General features: G+C 42.7%; 1 protein-coding gene across 12 annotated transcripts in view; it reads left to right on the forward strand.

The window, feature by feature from the left end:
* grm8a (glutamate receptor, metabotropic 8a) overlaps window positions 1-20,126 on the forward strand; it is a 246,472-nt gene that overhangs the window by 155,482 nt on the left and 70,864 nt on the right. For 10 of the 12 annotated variants that reach the window (XR_004213383.1, XR_004213384.1, XM_031865639.1 and 7 more), the window contains exons 8-12: window positions 1,211-1,350; window positions 3,299-3,445; window positions 4,917-5,338; window positions 6,588-6,954; window positions 7,068-7,079. Coding sequence is in view for 10 of the 12 variants with exons in the window: in XM_031865639.1 (XP_031721499.1) it covers window positions 1,211-1,350; window positions 3,299-3,445; window positions 4,917-5,338; window positions 6,588-6,954; window positions 7,068-7,079 (1,088 nt within the window). In the remaining 2 variants the exon portion in view is untranslated. The remainder of the gene's footprint in view (window positions 1-1,210; window positions 1,351-3,298; window positions 3,446-4,916; window positions 5,339-6,587; window positions 6,955-7,067; window positions 7,080-20,126) is intronic. The other 2 variants (XM_031865642.1, XM_031865647.1) reach the window with 1 other exon arrangement.

Below are 20,126 nucleotides of genomic sequence, written 5' to 3' on the forward strand. Positions count from 1 at the left end.
GTCTGTGCTTTACTCTCTGTGTCTGACGTTCTCCTTTGTCAGTCTCTGTTTTCATTCTCTTAGTCGATTTGCAATATTCCTCTCCACACCGTTTCTCCCGCGCTTTGCCTCAAACCGGGGGAACTGTATTTATATATCCTCAGCATCGTCGCACTGTATCGATGACTTATATTATGCAGGTGGAATTTCCATAATGCAGTGCTTTTTTCCACATCCTCACTGTAATTGGATTTCCTTTATGCTCTGCCAGATTCAGCGATCTGATTTGATTGTATTGCTACATAAAAGACACAAAGTGAGTAAGCGAGAGAGGGAGACGGATAAAAGGTTTGTGTTCAGTCTTATTGATAGTGAGAAAACGAAACCTGAGAGGACACGTAAACGTATCCATGCGTGTGAATTATTCAATCACACTCTCTACAACACACACACACACACACTTGCAGGTAAAATACAACACATCCTAGATTAAAGACCGGTGACTCTTCTTCTTTCACCTGTGCTCATTAACACATCACCTGAGGAAATATTACTTCATTCAATTTATATGTTCCCCTTGTATGTAGTTTATGTATTTATGCCTTTTTGTTTGGAGCATAATGTGTTATTTCATATATATATTGTTATATAGTAAGTAGAAGTGATATTTGCAAACATATATTGATAGTGTAATTCACTGGTTCTCAACATGGGGGTCCAAACCCCCACTAGTGGTCGCCAAAGCTTCTCAGGGGGTCGGGAGGCCTACGCATCAGGCAGAAAAATACCCTAACTTTGTACTGTTTGGGTTAATTATACAGTTTATCAGTTGATCCATACAGTTGTTAAATATAATATGAAACATCCATAAAATGTCACTTGGTCAGGGCTTTTCATGATAGAATGATAGAAAAGGGGTCCCTTCAGGAAAAAGAGAACCACTGATGAACAATGTGTAAATGTTTCTTGTTTTTTTCTTTATTTCCTTTAAGCACTAAGATGATACATATTCCCATATTTGATCAAAGATCCCCCCCCCCCCCCCCCACCACAACCCCCCCCCCCCCCCCCCCCCATCGCCTTACCTTCATCCTCCTTCTTCAGGAGTTGTGCTCATTCTTGTGGGGATCAATTAAGAATGGAACCATTGGAGCACACATCAAAATGTAACTGTATCACATTCAACAACTAATGTCCCCTCTCTCTCCAACATCTTCTGTGTTTGATCCAGGAAGTGCCGGTACACCAGTGGTTTTTAATGAGAACGGAGATGCCCCAGGAAGATACGATATCTTCCAGTACCAGATCACCAACCGGTCTACTGCAGAGTACAGAGTCATTGGCTCCTGGACCAATAAACTACGCCTCAAAGTGAGATTATTCACTTTTTCACTGTGCAAAACAGCCCATATATTATTGTGCATGTGTTCTTTTCTATCTGCAATTGTTCTAGGAGCTGACTTTTGTGTCATACAGGAAAGAAAATGCCTTTAGAGTAATCCAAAATGTATTTTGATTTGAGTGGTTAATTTAAGCCTTCGAGCCATTATAGACCGCATGCCTTGGCAGGATGAAAGTTCAACATCACTTCAAGCAGCTGCCATGATTTCAACATCCAATGCCACTTTGCTGGATTTGTTTGAGTTGTTGCTTTCGTTGAGACGCAAAACTTAGCAGGAATTTAGCATTTTTACAAGAAAGTGTGAATGCTGTCAGAGTGCTGCATGTTGTGGGTGTCACATACACAGACACACACACACCTGAGCATCACATACATCCATGCAAAAACACATAATCATTTCACAAAAAAACTGGAATCCCATTGTCTTAGCCTGTCTCTCTCTCACACACACACACATGCCCGCACACACGCACACAAACTCCTTGAGCACCTCGGTGTGCTTGGTGTTCTAAATCCACCCAGGACTTCATTAGAAAGGCCAGATGACAGATGAGAAGACTAATAGACACAAAGTGCTTTCTGCCAGAGAGAGAGAGAGAGAGAGAGAGAGAGAGAGAGAGAGAGAGAGAGAGCTCATAGTTAAGGCACACATGAATGGGCACTTTGACAGTTGACAAATTAACAGATGCATTTGATTTGTTTCACAATCCAGTCGGGTTTGAAGGCACAGTGGCAGATGTGGCGATGGCAGCATGGTGAAAGTTTTCACGATCAACAAACTGTTAGTTCCATGGTAAATGTTCTTTTGGACATACGGTACTTGGACATTTACACACAGTTACTGTGAGGTGATGTTTACAGATAGAGCAGAATCCCGTCACAGCTATCATCGTGTAATTTAGGTAACACATGGAAAGGGAGGTTCACAGCTGGGTCTCTGTTTTTTTGTTGTTGTGTGGTGCATGTTTTACACTTATTGTTGCAAAATTAGGTGTCTGTATGTAATAATTCTGCAAGAGCTGTTAACGCCTTGAATGAAGAAAAGTTTTAAACAATTTACACTTCTACACACACACTCAAAAATCTACATGAGAGTATTTCTCCTGACGGACATTTTAAGCAGTACTGAACAGCCTGTAACCCAATATCTTTGCTTAAATGCTGCAAGTGTGTGTATGTTTCTATATGTGTGTCAGTGATCAAATCGAGTCCATTTTCTCTGTCCCTGATGAGTTTTGTCCTCCTAACTAGTTTTGTTGGACTGGTACATTATGTGCCTGTTTAAAACAGTAACGCTCCATTTTACTCAGCACCCTCGGCAACGGATGGAAGCTCAGGGACCGGGTATAATTACGAGAACTCACACATAATAACGACAAATTGAAACTCACACATAGCAGACATACGGAAAGCTCAGGGAATCGCAATAATGGCAGCATGACACAAGCACAAACAAACAAAGTGCACACATGTTGGAATATGTGCGCACACCCACCCACACACACACACACACACACACACACACAAACAGAAGGAAATACAGATGGCCTATTTGTGCCAGATCTGATTATGGTCTGATTGCTGGCTTCCAGACTAGCTGGTGTTAGTTTTGTGCCCAGCAGCGCTCAGGAAAACGATCAGAGGATCTTCTTGTGCTAATTGCTCTCCGAGTTGCCCTCAATCCACACTTTCTGCAGGTACAGAGTGTTGCAGGACTGTGAACACAAAGTAATGTCAGCTGCAGCAGATGGCAGCTAATCTTTGTGTCGCATAATATCCCACAAGAAGGTGAAGGGAAGTTTTGTAATGCCACATGCACTTCAGACAAAAACACAACAAAATCTTCATTTGTCATATGGGACAGATCTCACACCTTTGTCTTATTGTCGCTCTGTCTCCTCACCTCTCCTTCTCCAGGTCGAGGCCATGCGTTGGAAGACGGGCGACCCATCTCTGCCGCCCTCTGTGTGCAGCATCCCGTGCCGCGCAGGCGAAAGGAAGAAAGTGGTCAAAGGCGTGCCGTGTTGCTGGCACTGTGAGCGCTGTGAGGGATATCACTTTCAGGTAGATGTGTGGAGACGTACAGGCCACCTGTTGCTGTTGTGCTTTGTTGGAATTATACCATTCACCTGTGATGTAGAACTTCAAGGCTTGTCTCTGTTTTGTTGTTTCCTGCTGTATTCATCGTGAATTTGGCACAAGCTTAAAAAGAAAGAATACAAAAAAGCTTCCATTAACAGCAACATTCTGCAGTGTCGCAAGTAGCTCAGTTGGTCAAGAACATAATGCTAAAAGTACCATGGCGCAGGATTTTAGCCACTTTGTTTGTGTGTAGTCTCGTAGCACAGTAAGGCTCGGCATGACATTGCAGGTGGTGTCTGAGTATAAGGATGAACCATTTGTGGGTCTATTTTTTTTTTTTCATGAGACTTTCCATTAAAAACGGTATGCTGTCTGAATACTTGCATTACACGCTTCACAGGTTGCAGGCAGAAAAATACACCTAAAACATAATTCACTTTTGTCACTCAATCACTGAGGATTTAGTAAATATTTACAAAGCATGTACTGTTAGAAATTGTCTACTTCAAAATATAAAACCAAACAAGTCACAGTCCAGCGTGATCCATCCTGGTAATGCATTCTGGTGATCAATTGCAAAGTGTTTTTGTAGAAATATCTGGAAAAAAAAAAAGAGTTATTGACTTTTTGCATCAATGTAAGCGCTTCACTTTCTATTCATCTTGTTACTTTAAAAATAACAACAAGAAAAGAGATTTCTCTGGCTGATAAATGGCCTTGATTGTTGTGTTTTAAAAGCCTCCAAAATGCTCTTAGCCTAACCGGTTCACTTCGGTACACTTGATCTGTCTGTTGAAATGGAGAATTTTACCAGATGCTCTAACCTTGGCAGAGCTTCTAAAGCCACAACTGGTTGCATTTGTTGGAATCAACTATTGAGATTTGTTTGCAATGACAGCACTTTGACAAAATGCACGTTAGTCTCCGCATGCATCTGCTCTCTTGACAGCTGCTGCCTGCTTACTCTTACTCTACGGTAGAGTTCTGTCCCAAGCAATCAAAAGAAAGCCACTTAGATGGCCCATTTTTGATTTATATAAGCAGGAAGAACCCCACAGATGCTATTATAGCAAATGGAAGTACATAAGTACGTACTCATCTTTCAGATACATGCGTTCGCTGTAACATCAATAAACCGTCAACACATTTACAGTAGATTTGGGATCTCAGTGGATTGGAAAATAGCGAACAAGTGTTCAAAAATGTATATCATGTGCGAGTCAGATGACACACAATAGCTCAGCCTCAACTGATTAGTAAAGTAATCAACTGTTAGTGATTCACAGTGTATTTGCATACATTTGGGAGCAACTGCATTTACAGATTTACCATATTGTCTGTCGAGTTTGGAAGAAAACATTGGGAATTAAGTGTATATCTGTGGGAGCTGTAGACAGATTTACCAGACACAAACCAGTCTTTACTTTACACTATTATAACTGTCCCTCCCCAGGCATCAGAGTTCACCTGTGAGCTGTGTCCATATGAGATGCGGCCTGATGCCAACCGCACTGGCTGTGTTCCCATCCCAATCATCAAGCTGGAGTGGCACTCCCCCTGGGCCGTCGTCCCCGTCTTCATCTCCATGCTGGGGATCATCGCCACCTCCTTCGTCATCGTCACGTTTGTCCGGCACAATGACACTCCCATCGTGCGGGCGTCGGGACGGGAGATGAGCTACGTGCTGCTCACGGGGATCTTCCTGTGCTACGCCATAACTTTCCTGATGATCGCGGCGCCCGACGTGGGAGTGTGTTCGTTCCGGAGGATTTTCTTGGGCTTGGGGATGTGCTTCAGCTACGCCGCGCTGCTCACCAAGACCAACAGGATACACCGCATCTTTGAACAAGGGAAGACGTCTGTGACAGCACCCAGGTGAAGAATACGCACGCCTGTCATGACACACACACGCACACACACTGTGTTTGCCCTGCATGTGGGTGTCCAGCACAGGTAGATTTCCATGAGTGTAGTAGCACTGAAGGTCACTGTAAGTGTGTTCTTTCTTTGCACTCAGAGATGTGTGTGTGTGTGTGTGTGTGTGTGTGTGTGTGTGTGTGTGTTATCACATGAAGACCTAACCCCCACTTCTTCCTTACTGAGCTGCTTCTGCAATCATTATTCATCATTTATTCCTCATCCATTATTAATGAGAGTCATGAACTCACACTCACCTATTGTACTGTTTGCACTCCGTATGAGTGACTCTCGGAGAGAGCATCAACTAAGTGACTAAAATGTTAATGTGGTATTTAATAGTGCCCGGGTTCATGTCCGTGCTACCCAGATGTTCATCTGTCTTTCCTTCAGCACCATCCATTTGTAAGAGTTGGTGTTATTGTCCTATGACTCGTGCATTTTTTTTTTTTATTCATAATTAGGATTTCAAAATTCCAGGAAAGACTAGAAAATAAGCAAATTTAAACTAAATGCAATGAACAACAATGGAAACACAATTGAGGTAAGGACACTATGAGATGCAGGATGATGGAGGGTTTTTGAGGATCTTTTCAGGTTTCAGTGTGTGTTGTTGCTCCAGGTAGTCGGGCACTACGCATCCTTTGAGCCTGGGAGCTTGAAGGAGCTGGTTGTTTCTTCACTACAGTGGAGAGTGGCAGTATAGGTTTTGTTGTTGGGTATTATTTCCCCCCATTTCTTTCTCTCTGGCATTCTGTATGGTCATCACTTTCCTTCTATCCAGTGCTACATGTAAGGCCTCTCCTCACTAACCACGTTCTTCCCTGTTGCCTAAAATGTCATCATCACCTTTTCCCTGATCTCCAACCAACATTTATTCTAGTGTGGATGTTTGTGGATGCTTGTATGGCTTCATGTATAGGAATATAATATATATTGCTGCTGGCAGGTCTCGACCTTTTAGATAATATGAAAACAGCCTTTTTTTCAGAATGATGAGATTTTTTTAGTTTAAAAGTGTATTTGTAAAACACTTTATTGCCCAAAGAAAAATCGAATCTTATAGAAAATTACATTATGCACGAGAATCTAATCCTTTTAATGCGGCAGTAACACATTTTCAAGTGCAGGTATTTCCTTGAGTGCATGGGTTTGCGCACCTCTAAATTAAACCTCGAACTCATATCAGCAATCGTCTCCTTCCCAGGTTCATCTCACCCGCCTCCCAGCTCGCCATCACCTTCTCGCTCATCTCAATTCAGCTGCTGGGGGTCTTCGTCTGGTTCGCGGTGGACCCTCCCCACACGGTCGTGGACTTCGGCGAGCAGCGGACCCAGGATCCCACGTCGGCGCGCGGCGTCCTCAAGTGTGACATCTCGGACCTGTCCCTCATCTGCTCCCTGGGTTACTCCATCCTGCTGATGGTGACGTGCACAGTTTACGCCATCAAGACGCGAGGTGTGCCCGAAACCTTCAACGAGGCCAAGCCCATCGGATTCACCATGTACACCACCTGCATCATCTGGCTGGCCTTCATACCCATCTTCTTTGGCACGTCACAGTCCGCAGAGAGAGTAAGTGTGTGAATGCTTTTTTGTCGTTTCTCTTTGTGTCAATGCTGCTAAATACACTACCTAACCTGCATTCCTTAACTGCTGTCTTTTTACATTTCCTTTATGAACTACAGTCTACAGAGAGTGTGAGTATATTGCAGATGTCTGTATGTCATCCCCATCATCTTTAGTCTGCAAAGAGGATGAAACCATGATGTGTGTATGTGTGTTTGTCTACTAGTCTGCGCGTCTATCTGTTGGATTACCCTGTAAATGACCTGTTTGGGATTTGAAGCAATTTTCTCTGAGACACCACAATCTACAGGCAAGATGACTACAAAGGGGAATTCTGTGCATGTGTGGTTGTGCAGGATTTTACTTAATAGGGAAGGGGGCAATGGCTGTAGAAGATTTCTGTGTGATACTAATGTACATTTGTGTGACATATCTTTCACAAGATGACAATTCACTGACAGGCAGGGTTGTGACGGTGTGGTTCATGGGCTTCCTGTGAGCATGACGGAACTCTCCTGAGCCCATTTTGCAGTATTATTACGTTTTGGAATCACTTTTGGAGTCATGCATTTGCATCTATTGCTCTGGCAAAACGTCTGCTCTCTCTCTCCACCAGAAAACTTTTTTTGGAGATCAAATCTCCGTGTCTTGGCACTGAAAGATACGTTTTTCCAATTGTAGCTATACTAATGGCTTAGAGTCCAAAATCTCCTGACAATCCCCAGCGAGTACAAGAGGATTTTCTGTCTGGCTGATTGACTTGATCCATGCCTTGGTCCAGGCTTTCAGAGGCTTGTACTGTACTGAGCTTATTCCTCCTACCTTTAGTCAATTATTGATGGCTGTGAGGTGGATGTGAGTGAGATGTAACTTTTATAAGGTGAAAGTGTGTGCCTGTGTGTGTGGGGGGGGGGGGGGAGCCTTTACAAGGTTCAGGTTCTGCCTTATGAATGATGGTTTCATTATGGATGCACAGTACATTATCTGCATGTATATTGTTTTAATAAAGTGTTAAGTCACCACAACGACGAGAGGTCCTTGTAGCCATAACCGGCCACCGAACACATTATGCAGTTTGCTGCAACACAATGTGAGATTAGCCATGGACAGACATATAGAGGTGTACACTCACTCAAGGACACACACACGGACACGCACGGACACGCACGGACACGCACGGACACGCACGGACACGCATGCGATCGCATGATTTCACTGGCGGAGTTTAAAAAACGCTTATTGCTTTAACGGCTCATTGCTCATGTTCACATTAAGACCATAACCTGTGAAGAGGTGTCACTCACAAGCACTGTAGCTATCACTAGGGACCAGTCATCAGATATGTAGGTAATTGAATGATTGTGTGACAGCCTATGAGAGGTGTCCTTTCATCTTATCAGCTTACAATCAGAGGGCTTGGGAAGCATACATACATGAACTCATAACAATACAGTACACACACAGTAAACCATCGTGTTTACTTGATTCTATTTTTTGATAGTGCGTCTATATTCTAGTTGTAACAATAAAACCTTTCATACACTCATTGAGATTCAAGATTGCAGATGTCACAGGTTATTCATCACTGTGCTAATCCTTTGCACACGTATACAGTAGTGAACAGGCATGGTGGTGAACAGACAGATAAGCACTGTATCATTCACAGTAAACACACACACACACACACACACACACACACACACTGTAGCGATACAAATCACAAAGCCCAAGCTGTTTTGGAAAGAAATTAATCAAATCAAAACACAGCTCCAAAACTAATTGTGTCCTTGAGAGTGCCCGTGAGTCTATCTACACAATCTCACATGTCGGTCCAATTGTATCGTCCTCCTCTCGATAAACACTGACTACGTTTGTGTCCACTGGAGATTCAAGTCTTCCCTTCCTCACCATCAATAAAAGACACGACTATTGTCTCTCGCCAGTTTTGGAGTGTTAGTCAGGACATTTTTTTATTGCTCCATTTCCTTGTGTTTTAGCACATTTTCCAGTCAAGGCTCATGCATCAGAATGATCTAGTCACACATCAGGGAAATCATCCTCTTGCTGGATGTATCATAGTGTTTTTCTTTTCCTAACTCTCATTTATCTCTCTTCAAGAAGCCACAGCGTTTTGGTTTTTTGTATCTGTGAGGTTTTGTTATTTATTTTTTTTAAGCAAAAATACCTTTTTCATCTCACCACATTCATGCAAATAGTATGTGGCAAGTGTAAATACAATTATAACCTAATACGGAAAATACTACTGATTTAGTTTCCACCGACGGAGGCTTTAAACAGGTGACCTATGACAGCTGGAAGCTTCTTTAACCTTTAAGTTGTATGTTGTGTGAGCCCATAACCTTGCATATGTGTGCATGTGTGTCCATTCGTGGGTGCTGATGTGTCATGGTTTCCTTAGAGTCTGTCCACATGACTCCAAATGTCATTTGTGTGTGTTATATGGCTTTGTAAAAGGTATGTCTGTGTGTGCGTGCCGTTGTGTATGTGTATGCCATCTGACATGCCGTTGTGCCCGGTCTTTCTGGTTGGGCTGTTCAGCTAATTAGAATGTCCACCAGCGACTTATTGTGTATTGGCGTTTGAGTGTGTTTTGTCTGGTGTGTTGTATTTAATTGGAATATCCACCAGTGCGCATTTGTGTGTCTGTGTGTGTGTTGTTTCTAATTGGAATATCCTCTGGAGTGTGTGGCAGCTGGCTGGCTAATAGAGAGTGCAGAAGAGAGGGAGGAGAGAGACGAGTGAAAGGAATAAACAGGTAATGATGTGACTCACTGATGGGCCTTTAATGAGGAGAGCTCTACCAAGGGCATAGGTTTGGATTCGGAATGGGCCGAGGGGGAAGAGGCAACAATGAAGTTAGTAAGAGGTTTCGAGGACAACATGACTCCCATTACCATTGAATTTGTCATCAAATGACCATCATGCTCTGCCTAATAACTCTTATAATTATTATAACTTGGCTTGTATCGTGGCTATGCGAAGACATATTTCAAATGCCAGTTCTATGAGGGCTTGGATATTCAAGGCCTTCATCAGCCTTCGCTGTGCTTCTTTTCAGCTCACCCGTGGTAGAAGGCATCTCTGTGGGAGTGTTTTGAACTTTGCCGTGCCTTTGACAAAAGAAAGAAATGGGTTCCACTTACTATATAGCTTTTTTTTCCAGAAATGTCAACCCTATCTCACGGTCTCGCACCAATGTCTTCACAGCCCGCACGGTGAAAGCAGCAGGTTTAGCAGAGCACCAGCTTCGGCCCCCAATCAGTGTGACACACAGGATGTGGTACAGGCACAGTCTTGTGTCGGTAATCAGCGTTTTGACAACGTTCGGATCCCAAAGTGCAATGTCTTTTAAAACAGACTAAAATAGGACTTGCCCATGTAATAGCACGAGTGAAACTTGAGCTGTTACGCTGCCTGTGTAGACAGCTGGATTGATTGCATATATGTTCGATCAGATACATCCACTGGCTTCCGGTGACTGGCCCTTTTACTCTTTCCAAGTCGGCTCTGATTGATTTGGCAGGCAGTAACACACGAGTCTTAGTAAAAACTCGACTCCTGGCATTAGCTTCTGGTGTTCTTCACGGCTGTTTTGAATGGAGTGGAAATCCAGTAACTGTGAGTAACAGGCAGACCAGCTTTAAATGTGACATATTTTGTGACATGATCAGGCATCTACTTGCCTTTCCCTTGGTCATGTTTTTCTAACTTGTAAAAGGCCTGCATCGACTGGTGAGATCAGCAAAATAGTCCGAGTGGAACAACATAGAAAGGTGTAGCCTATGGAGGCTGCTAAGGTACAGTCTGCACTAATCTATCTATAATGTATAACCGTCCCAACATTCCTTCATATCTTCTAGGTTGAATACAAACCATAAAGTCAGTAACACAGAGACCCAGCTGTCTTGCTATACTCTCTTGGTATGTGCATAATTAGAATTCATTTTCTGACAAGTGCAGACTTGAGATTCTGCCACATACTCATCCTCTGTCCCTGCCCACTCACTGTCATTTGATTCTCGTTCCGTCTCATGTACATGAATGTGTTCAATGCCTTCCGCAAGCTCCTCTCATAATATGCTCCTTGTATTTCTGCTCTCGTCCCGCCTTAACACCCTTCCCCTTCATTCCTCTCCATTGCTCATGTACTGTCCCCCCACACTCCTCTCCTCTGAATACTCAACACGGCTCTGAGTCACAGCGGGCAGAGAACGAGAGGAGGAAGAAACGCAAAGAGCGAGAGAGATGAGAACATAAAGGGAAAGTTTCAGCGAGAGATGGGTACAACGCTGGGAGACAGTGAGACACGGAATAAGAATGTGAGAGATAAATCGAGAGAGAGGGAGAGAGAGGGATTCTTAACCATCACCAATGAGGGAAGTATTGTTTTGAAATAGGTCATGCTACCATGCAGAGGCTGCTGGCTCTGAACAGCTTCTGCGCACCCTGCAGAAAAGGGAAAGGTTGTGTGCGTGTGTGTGTGTGTGTGTGTGTGTGTGTTCGGTGTGTGTCTGTGCGTGTGTGCTTCCCTCTGCCTCTCTCTGCTTGTTGTAAACCCTAGCCATGGGGTGCATCCTCTCTCCAGCTATCTCTCTCTGTGTCTGCCTCATCATTCCTTTGCCTGACACCATGGACAGACGGCCATCTTTTCCTTCATCTTCGTCCTCTTCCCTCTCTCTCTCTCTATCTTTACCCCTCTTTCTCTCTCCCTGTGAGCCACCTCTCCTGTTCTCCAGATGTCTCAAATATGGTCAGCTTGTTATCTCCTGCTTCCAACAGAGGAAGAATCAACCACCCTGCTGCTACCCACAAACACACTCACTGTGTGTGTGTGTGTGTGTGTGTGTGTGTGAGAGAGTGTTTGTCTTTTCTTTTCACAGCACGTCTGTTTTTGGTATATTGCGTCATTATATGCGAACCAGTTGCTTGCATAGAGACATATTTGAGGGATTTTTTTTGCCATTTATGCTTGTAGAGTGGAGCTGCTGAGTGACAGAGATGAGGTGCACCATTTAAAGTCTCTGATTAGCCAGAAGTTTCGCTCCTGCCCACCCAAAAGAGATTCTCTGCTTTAAATTACATATTTTAATGGAAATCGTTTTTTCTTTCTTTTTCTTTTTTCAATCCTAGACTTGGTCAACATGATTAGGTACTGGGTGAAACAAGGTATGCGGTACAGCCTAAACCCAGCTTGGAAACAGACTTCTCTCTTTCTGCAGTGTCGTAATAGAAAGACGTGCCACGTGTTCTGAACAGTACGAATCCGCAGGTTCAGTCTCTCCGCTATTCATACAGACCTATACACTTTGTGTCTCTCAAGGCCTCCCAGTCACATTATCTCTGTGACACATTCCCCATCTCTCTCTCTCTCTCATACACACCCGCACACACACACACAGGCACACTCGCACACACTCTACTGTCTAACCTTAGACTGATGCAAGACCCGAGAGTTCTAACCTCAAAGTAGCCTCTTTAAGAAGTGAATGCCAAATGGCCTCACTTTGAGCAACACTTCTCTCTTTTTTTTCCCCTCTCCCCGTGATTGGTCCTCGGGACACACACACACACACACACACACACAGTGTCGCGGCTCACCGTCCTCAGACAGATTTATGGCTGTGACTGTGGTCCCGGTGGAGAACTAGTGACCGCCCAGATCCTTACCCGGAGTAACCGTCGGTAATCAATCTACACTAATCTGAGGAGGGGGCGAGAGACAAGGAGGCAGAATAAAAACGGCACGGTGAGAAAGAGGGGACTGAGAGGGTGGCAACAACAACAAAACAGGAGAGATGGAGGATGAAAGAAAGAAATGGGTGTTAAGCAAAAGAGAAAAGAAAAGGAGGCAGCAAGAGAGAACATACGAGGCAAAACTGTAGCAAAGAGAATGAATCAGAGAGTGTGGGTGTGCAGAGTGAGAGCAACCTGAACAGCTACTAGTAGACGTAGAGAGAGTTAAAGGAGGGTGGGATTTACCCAACCGTCCAACGCTAAAGATGGAGGAAGAGAGGCAAGCTGATATTAGAGAGAGAGATCAATGTAGATCAAAAATGGGTTGGAGTAACATTGAAACGCAATACAAACACAAAGATAAAGAAAGCTGGGCGAAAGGGAGGAGGGGAAACAGAAATGTCTGAATCGTTTCAGAATCGGACAGATGGCCTAAACTCTGGGGTCGTGAGTATTTAAACATCACAGCTGACTCTGTCTGTCCCACGCCCATACACACACAGCTGTCCCAAACATGATGCCTCGTGTCTTGGGAAGATGGAATTGCCGGGTTTATCGTAACGCTCAATGTATTTCCATTTGCCCTTTGACTGTCCAGTGGAGGATTCAGCTGCAGCTTATGTCAGTGTAGAGAAAAATCTATAAACATACAGACGTAAACACAACATCCATAATGTTTCATTACAGTAAGTCAGCCTGATACTGTGTGACAAACGGTTGTTTTCAACACTCTACATCTACAGATAGTACTATTTCAGTGAGAGTAAAAAGATATTCTATAATATGCAAAAAGTCATGGTTAAATAAATGTTAACAGTCAACAGCAATTTATTCATCCTGAAGGTGCAAATTGCCCTGAATTAAACCAGGTTGTGCGTTTTCTCTCAGGCAGACCGCTCCAAAATATATGATGAGCTGTAAACTGTACCATCATTCTTTCAATTCAACCCTTTGGACACTTTGTGGGCATTAGACAGCAGTGCAAGCTGTTGGAAATAATGTTGAGATTGGTTGAATTTATGTTCCAGTAATTATTGTGAGGTTGCTGGACAGATTATACAAAGCCTCTCATTACATTTACAAGAACACAGCTTCGGATGCAACATCCCCCAATTAGGGCATCGTTGAAACCAGTGTGAACATGTATGGGACGCTTTAGGGAAAAGTGGATACTGTATATAAGAGCAGTGGGTTGCATCCCACATCTGGAGTTCAGATTACAAATTATGCAAGTATTCCTGCACCATTAATTGTATTATGTGAACATTTTCACATGACAAACCGGTGAAAAGTGCAAATCCAGTTTGTGGAAATCGTTATACTACCTTTGGTTGAGGTTATGGTGAAAATTGGGTTAGAATTAAATAAAAACGGGTCAAAATTGAAACTACTATTAAAATACAAACTCTTTTTATGAGAAAACTAAAATATATAGAGCTGTATTTTTGCAGGCAAGGTAAAATACCAGGACATCGCTCGTAGTACCTACATGCTCAGGGATTAACAGAATGTGTATTGTACAGAGAGCAGTCACTTCTGACCAACGCGTCCTTCTTTAGATGTCGGGACGAGTTCACTGATCCGCGGCGTCATTATATGCAACAGGCTGTGTGAGGGGAGGGGGGAAACAAAGGGTTGATTTTGGAAGGAATGAGTTTTCCAATCTTTTGCATGGTTCTGGTGGGATTTGGATGTTTGGCTGAAAATGGGGGGGAGACAGACAGCAAGTGTCAGATCCTGACATCAAACAGTGAGATGTTGAAGGATGTGGGGACACCCAAGGGGGGACCTCACATAGAGACGCTGACAGTCACACACACACAGACTTACACGCCATCTATGCATACACACACACACACACACACACGCATGCTCTACATTCACAAACACACGTTTAAGTACATTTACATGTAGACTCAGAAACGCTCCTCAAGGGACCGACGGAGACAAGCAAAGAGCAGTATAAATCAAAGATCTAAACAATTTCCTTTTTCGAGGCCCAGTGCAACAGTCGTCTTCATAAACCTTACATCTCTGCAACAACACTAAAATACATCAACTATAACGTTATTTATTCTGTTTGTTATTTTCCACCTCCACTGCAGCTGTCATTTCTTCATTCCTGCACATGTAAGACTGTAGAGAGACAGACTGCATGACAAAGCAGTACATGCACTGCAGCTGATCAAATAGTTGTGTTGACAGTCTTCTTTTGTGCCTGTTAACTTTTCAAGATATTCAATTTTTAAATTCCAATTGTTTTAATGTTCTTTTAAAAGAACAAGCATTAAAGTATGTGAAGCCAACGCACTATAATAAGGCAACTGTGCAAAATTAAAAAACTGAATTAAATTGATAAATGAAGCCATAGTCGATGCCCCGATTTAATTAGTGCCGTACTGCTCATCCTGCTGATCCCAAGAGAAATTCAAAAGTGTGTTGCCCTTCAAGCTGTTGCTGTGTAGATGAAATAACCTGGCACCCAGTTGCTGGCAATGGTTCGGAAAAAACTTGGCGAGATGATTTTGGAGCGCTGTCAGACTCAAAGCGTCATATTGCATTCAGGTCTGATTCAGGAAAAAAAAGAAGTCTTTTCAACATAGTTATTCCAGTCGGTGCTTCCAAATTAACTGAACTTTCATATTGTTGGAGTATTTGAGTGTTGTCCCTCATTGAGTGCTGTGCACCTTTATTTTAGTTAGTTAGTAGTCTGTGTGAGAGTACATTGGTTTGTAATAGTAGTAGTAACCAAACCAATTCAATTTTGTGATAACTATCTTTCTCTTATGAGTTACAATTCTTTCAGTAGCAGCCATGCAATCCATGTGTGTGTGTGTGTGTGTGTGTGTGTGTGTGTGTGTGTGTGTGTGTGTGTGTGTGTGTGTGTGTGTGGTGTACTATGGTTTAAATTACTGTAAACAGATGGGCCTCAGTACCACTTGTAGACAAAGACTAATACATCTGGAAAGATTCCACACCGTTTAGTTGCCTGTTGCTATGTACTATTAATCACTATAACCAACCTAACCTGTCAGAAAGCAGCCCCTGACCCTGTCTAAACGCTGGAGCACAACAACAAAATGTAGTGTTTGCTGTAGCTGTTGATGTTAACCACAGGCAACTCATGGAACCTTGAACAAACCAATAACACTACATGTCTCAATCACCAACGCAACCTTTTTATCCCCCCCCCCGCACAATTAGCAATAATCAGCATGGCAATGTGGCTTCATGAATACAGTATCCCTTTGAAAACGAATATATGTATCATTGAGGAAACTTACTAGGCAACAATGAGTTGATGACTTTGTGAAGCAAGGAGACATGGTGACGTTTCCTTCACCACGAGGTGGAATTTCAAAACAGGGTTGAGTCAGAGGAGTTGGGGGACTCTCACAAACACAATTAAGAAAAGTATCAGACCACTAAAGTGTTCCCTTTAAATACAGTCATCCAACAACGGCCATGATTTTTATTACCTTGATTTACTTGTTGGTTTCACTAGAATTACAAACGAGGGTTGGGAGTATGTAGTCTGACTCTATTACTGCGGGAAAGCGCTTTGTGGGATTTCCAGCACAAATTCTGTCAAGATTGCGTAACGTAAGCTGCAGAAACAGGCACATTTCACACAGAAGAGCAGAAATACAGTTACTCCCATTGTATTTGTTCACCCCCCCCCCCCCCCCCACGATTAGGAAGCTATCTGCTGACTGATGACGCTCCATGCTGTTCCTTGCTGGGTATTTTAATTGGCTGGAGCTGTGCACAGTGGGGTCAAAGTCACGTTGGTTAGTTAAGAGAGTGAAAGAGAGAGAAACAAACAGTAGTGATTATCATGAAACCGTTATGCATAACTCAAAAATTTGTTTGACTTGAGACTACTGGCCGGACCTCATACAGATCTGCAAGTCAATACGGGCCACGCTAACAAGCTGTGGTAGAGCAAACACAGATGTAACATTATTTTATGGAATAACCCGTGCACTCTTTTATAACACACATACAGACCTTAGGCCAGTATGGATTAGATGGAGGAGAAATGTCTCAAAGTGCTGTTTTGTAGAAGATAATGAGGCACTTGTGTGGCACAGTGACCACGCTTGGGCCCAATTAAGCCGCAGGGACACAAAGTTAAAATATTATGGCAAAGAATCCTGTGTCAGAGCTTTTTTTTCATCACAGCACCGTGTTGGAAACATGCATGTGATGGGCATGTGGAGAAGTGAAACTTTGTGATTTTACAAGCTCTGAGTGAAAAACATACTGAGAGAGACTAAGAAATAAAAAAGTGACTTTTTTTCATGCACACGGATTGAAAAAAGAGAGAGAAAAACACCTACTCCTCTCACCATTCATCAGTTTTTATGTTTTAGTCAAATTGAGTTTCTAAATCATACTCATAACTGCCACAGTTGGAGCTTTGAATTGAACATGTAAATCTTGTCTAGTTGTTACTTTCCACTGCGGACGTGATCTGAATTGCAGAGCGATATTTTGAACTGAAATATTGACAGAAAGCAGGCCTTGGTTCTTTCGATTATTATGTCTCCTTTGATATTGTTTGTGGACGATAAAGATGATACTTTAATTTTATTATACTTCCAACTATTAAAAAAAGAAAATCCCTATTAATCACTTTAATAATAGTTAATTGTGATTTTCCCCTGCAAGTAGTGTTTTCGAGTCATTTGATGCAATTCTACTTTTATTGTAGAACACTTTGAAGTTGTGAAAATCTGGAATAAATAAATAAATCCTAAATCCTTCACAGTCAGAAGTGGTAAGAACTGGTACGGTCATGCTCCCATTTTTTTAATAAATAAATAAATCAAAATAAAATCTCCTCACCCTCCCATGGCTCAGGTGATTAACATGATGAGTGGTTCCATGCTATGCGTGAACAGAAACAGGAGGTGGGAGTTCGACACACACACACACACAAACACACACACACACACACACACAGACAAGAGTTTTTTTTACAATAAATGGCAATAAGAAGTTAGTTTAGGACCCCCAGGCTGCCTGTGAAGTCACTTTGCCTGTTTGAAGGTTGGCTTAGGTCAGGCACCTCTCAAGTACACCTAAACTCATGATCAGCGTGTGCAGACGGAAGCACGTTAAATGAACGGAGATGAGAAGGAGAGAAAAACACAAAACAATAGGGAGACAGAGAAATAAAGTTAGTGAGACAATGAGTTAAAATAAGAGTTTCAAAAGACTAAGAGCAGATATGGAGAATGATGTTAAAAAGGAAGAGAGGGGAAAGGAAAACATTTCAGAGAGAGATGCAGGGTAGTTTGGGGTCCAGTGTAGAGTGCCAACCACTCTCAGAGATAGTAAGGGCGGAGAAGAGGGGGATGACAAGTCAAGGATGGAGCGACTGAAAGATGCAAGATGTCTTCGGGAATGAGATGTGCCGTGCACAATGCTTTCTCAACCCTCTATATTTTTCTTATCCCCTCTCTCTCTCTTTTTTTTTTTTCTTCTCTCCGACCCTTCACTGACTCGGGACATGAAAGAAAGCAGCCAGCAGTCATTTATTTCAGATGTGGGCTGGCAGACAAAAAGAGAGCGGAGTGACATCTGGCGAGGGATCTCATTTGACTCCAGAGAGTTTTAAACATAAGTTCAACTTAATCCAAATACACAGCTATTCGGTGGAACAGTGCCCAAGTGAAGGGCATATGTTTTTTCCACTATGACACCTCCTTTTTACTTAAGATCCAATCAATCACTTTCCTCCAATCAATCACAAGTTGTGAAAATATGATTTTACCAGCATCTTTCTCTGGCGTATAAGACCTGTCCCTGTCTATTCACCTGGACATCAGTACAAAGTATGTGAAAGAAAGTTTCAAAGGTTGCAGTTATTCCTCGTGAGGCTGAGTCTAAAATACCGGCATTTTTTTTTTAATCAACAATTAACTACTTCCGCAGGTGATTAATGTCAAGAATACTTCAAAAATGCCACACTGTGCACAGTAATTGCCAAGTGACAAAAGGCAACCACTCAGCCTCTTGGCAGCATACAACAGCCATCAGTGAAGTGTGTGGCACTGTTAATTTGAACATGTGTAAGCTTCCTTTCAAGTGTCTTGTGGGAAAACGCTCCATTGTATCACGAAACAACATGCCCATGGCAATAAGTGCTTCAGAACTTTGCTCATCAGAACCGTCTCTGTCCATCTGTCCTGCTTTGTCATCACTTTGTCTTTTTTTTTCTCCTCTCTCTCTCTCTCTCTCGATTGTTGACAGGAAGTGGAACCTTTCCTTTATTCCATGTTTTCCTGCTTCCTTTCTTAATTCCGTTTGTTTATTCTCTGTCCCACTAAGCTATGATGTCTTTCATATTCACACCATCTCTCTCTCTCTCTCTCTCTCTCTCTCTCTCTCTCTCTCTCTCTCTTCCTGTCTTCCCTCATCGTTCTAATGGCCCCTTTCTCTGCTGTTGGCCAAGTTGCTGGCCGGAGCTCTTTGATTTCACCATCCCGCTTTTCTCGCTCTGTGGTAAACACATAAAAGGTTTTGGAATTAGTATAATGACTTCAAATTGTCCATGCTGCGGTCCATCAACACAGCGTGAGAGGCCGGGATATGTGTGTGTTTCTGTTCTTACAACCCCATGCATAATCTGATTCATATTTGTGTAAGGGCACGCTCGTCTGTGCTTGCATTGACAATAGATGCCCTAATGTTAGTGAAAGGTACTTTGTATTTGGGGGGCGATGAGGAGCCTGCATAATGTGCAAAGAAAAAAACTCCACATTAATGCCATTCTCCATTTATTCAACATCCGTGGTCTTAACTTAATTTGTGCATTATGTCATACATCTCTCATGCTTGTGTATATCAGTAGAGCGGAAATTGCAGTGTCTTCAGAAGACAGGCCTAATTGAGTTAATTGGCTTCTGGTAGTGTAGTGTTCATGAGCTGTACTTTCTATTTCACGGTGCCATTTATACAGTACAGCCAAACCAACCCAGAATAGCCTTCAACGTTAGCTGTCATGCCACGGCTATCAGCTGTGAAGAGAAGACTGCGCTCTCTACTCTTAACTATCAAGCCGCCCGTCTCTTAGCATCAGCCTTGTCTCCCAGGAATTACATTCTTCTACAGCTATTCAGTATTAGCCATTTGAATTAAGTTGCAATTGGTAGCTGCCAGAGCAGATGGGGACCAGCAATCTTTTGTGATCATTGTGATACAAGTATGCTGATAATGAAATGGAACCTGAACATTATGTTTTGCAAATATGTTCGATATGAGATAAGGTTTTCCCAGGGGAAAGAAAGGCAGCTATAGGTGAGGTTGTACACTAAACACATATAATTGTGATAAGATCTGGGCTGAACAACAGTGGACCTATCCTTTCAGCACTAATTGAAAAATAACAAGGCGTCCCGTTGACAAAAATCCGT

The sequence above is a fragment of the Anarrhichthys ocellatus genome, unplaced genomic scaffold (genome assembly GCF_004355925.1).
Source record: "Anarrhichthys ocellatus isolate YVR2014 unplaced genomic scaffold, GSC_Weel_1.0 scaffold33, whole genome shotgun sequence".
NCBI classification, from domain to species: domain Eukaryota; kingdom Metazoa; phylum Chordata; class Actinopteri; order Perciformes; family Anarhichadidae; genus Anarrhichthys; species Anarrhichthys ocellatus.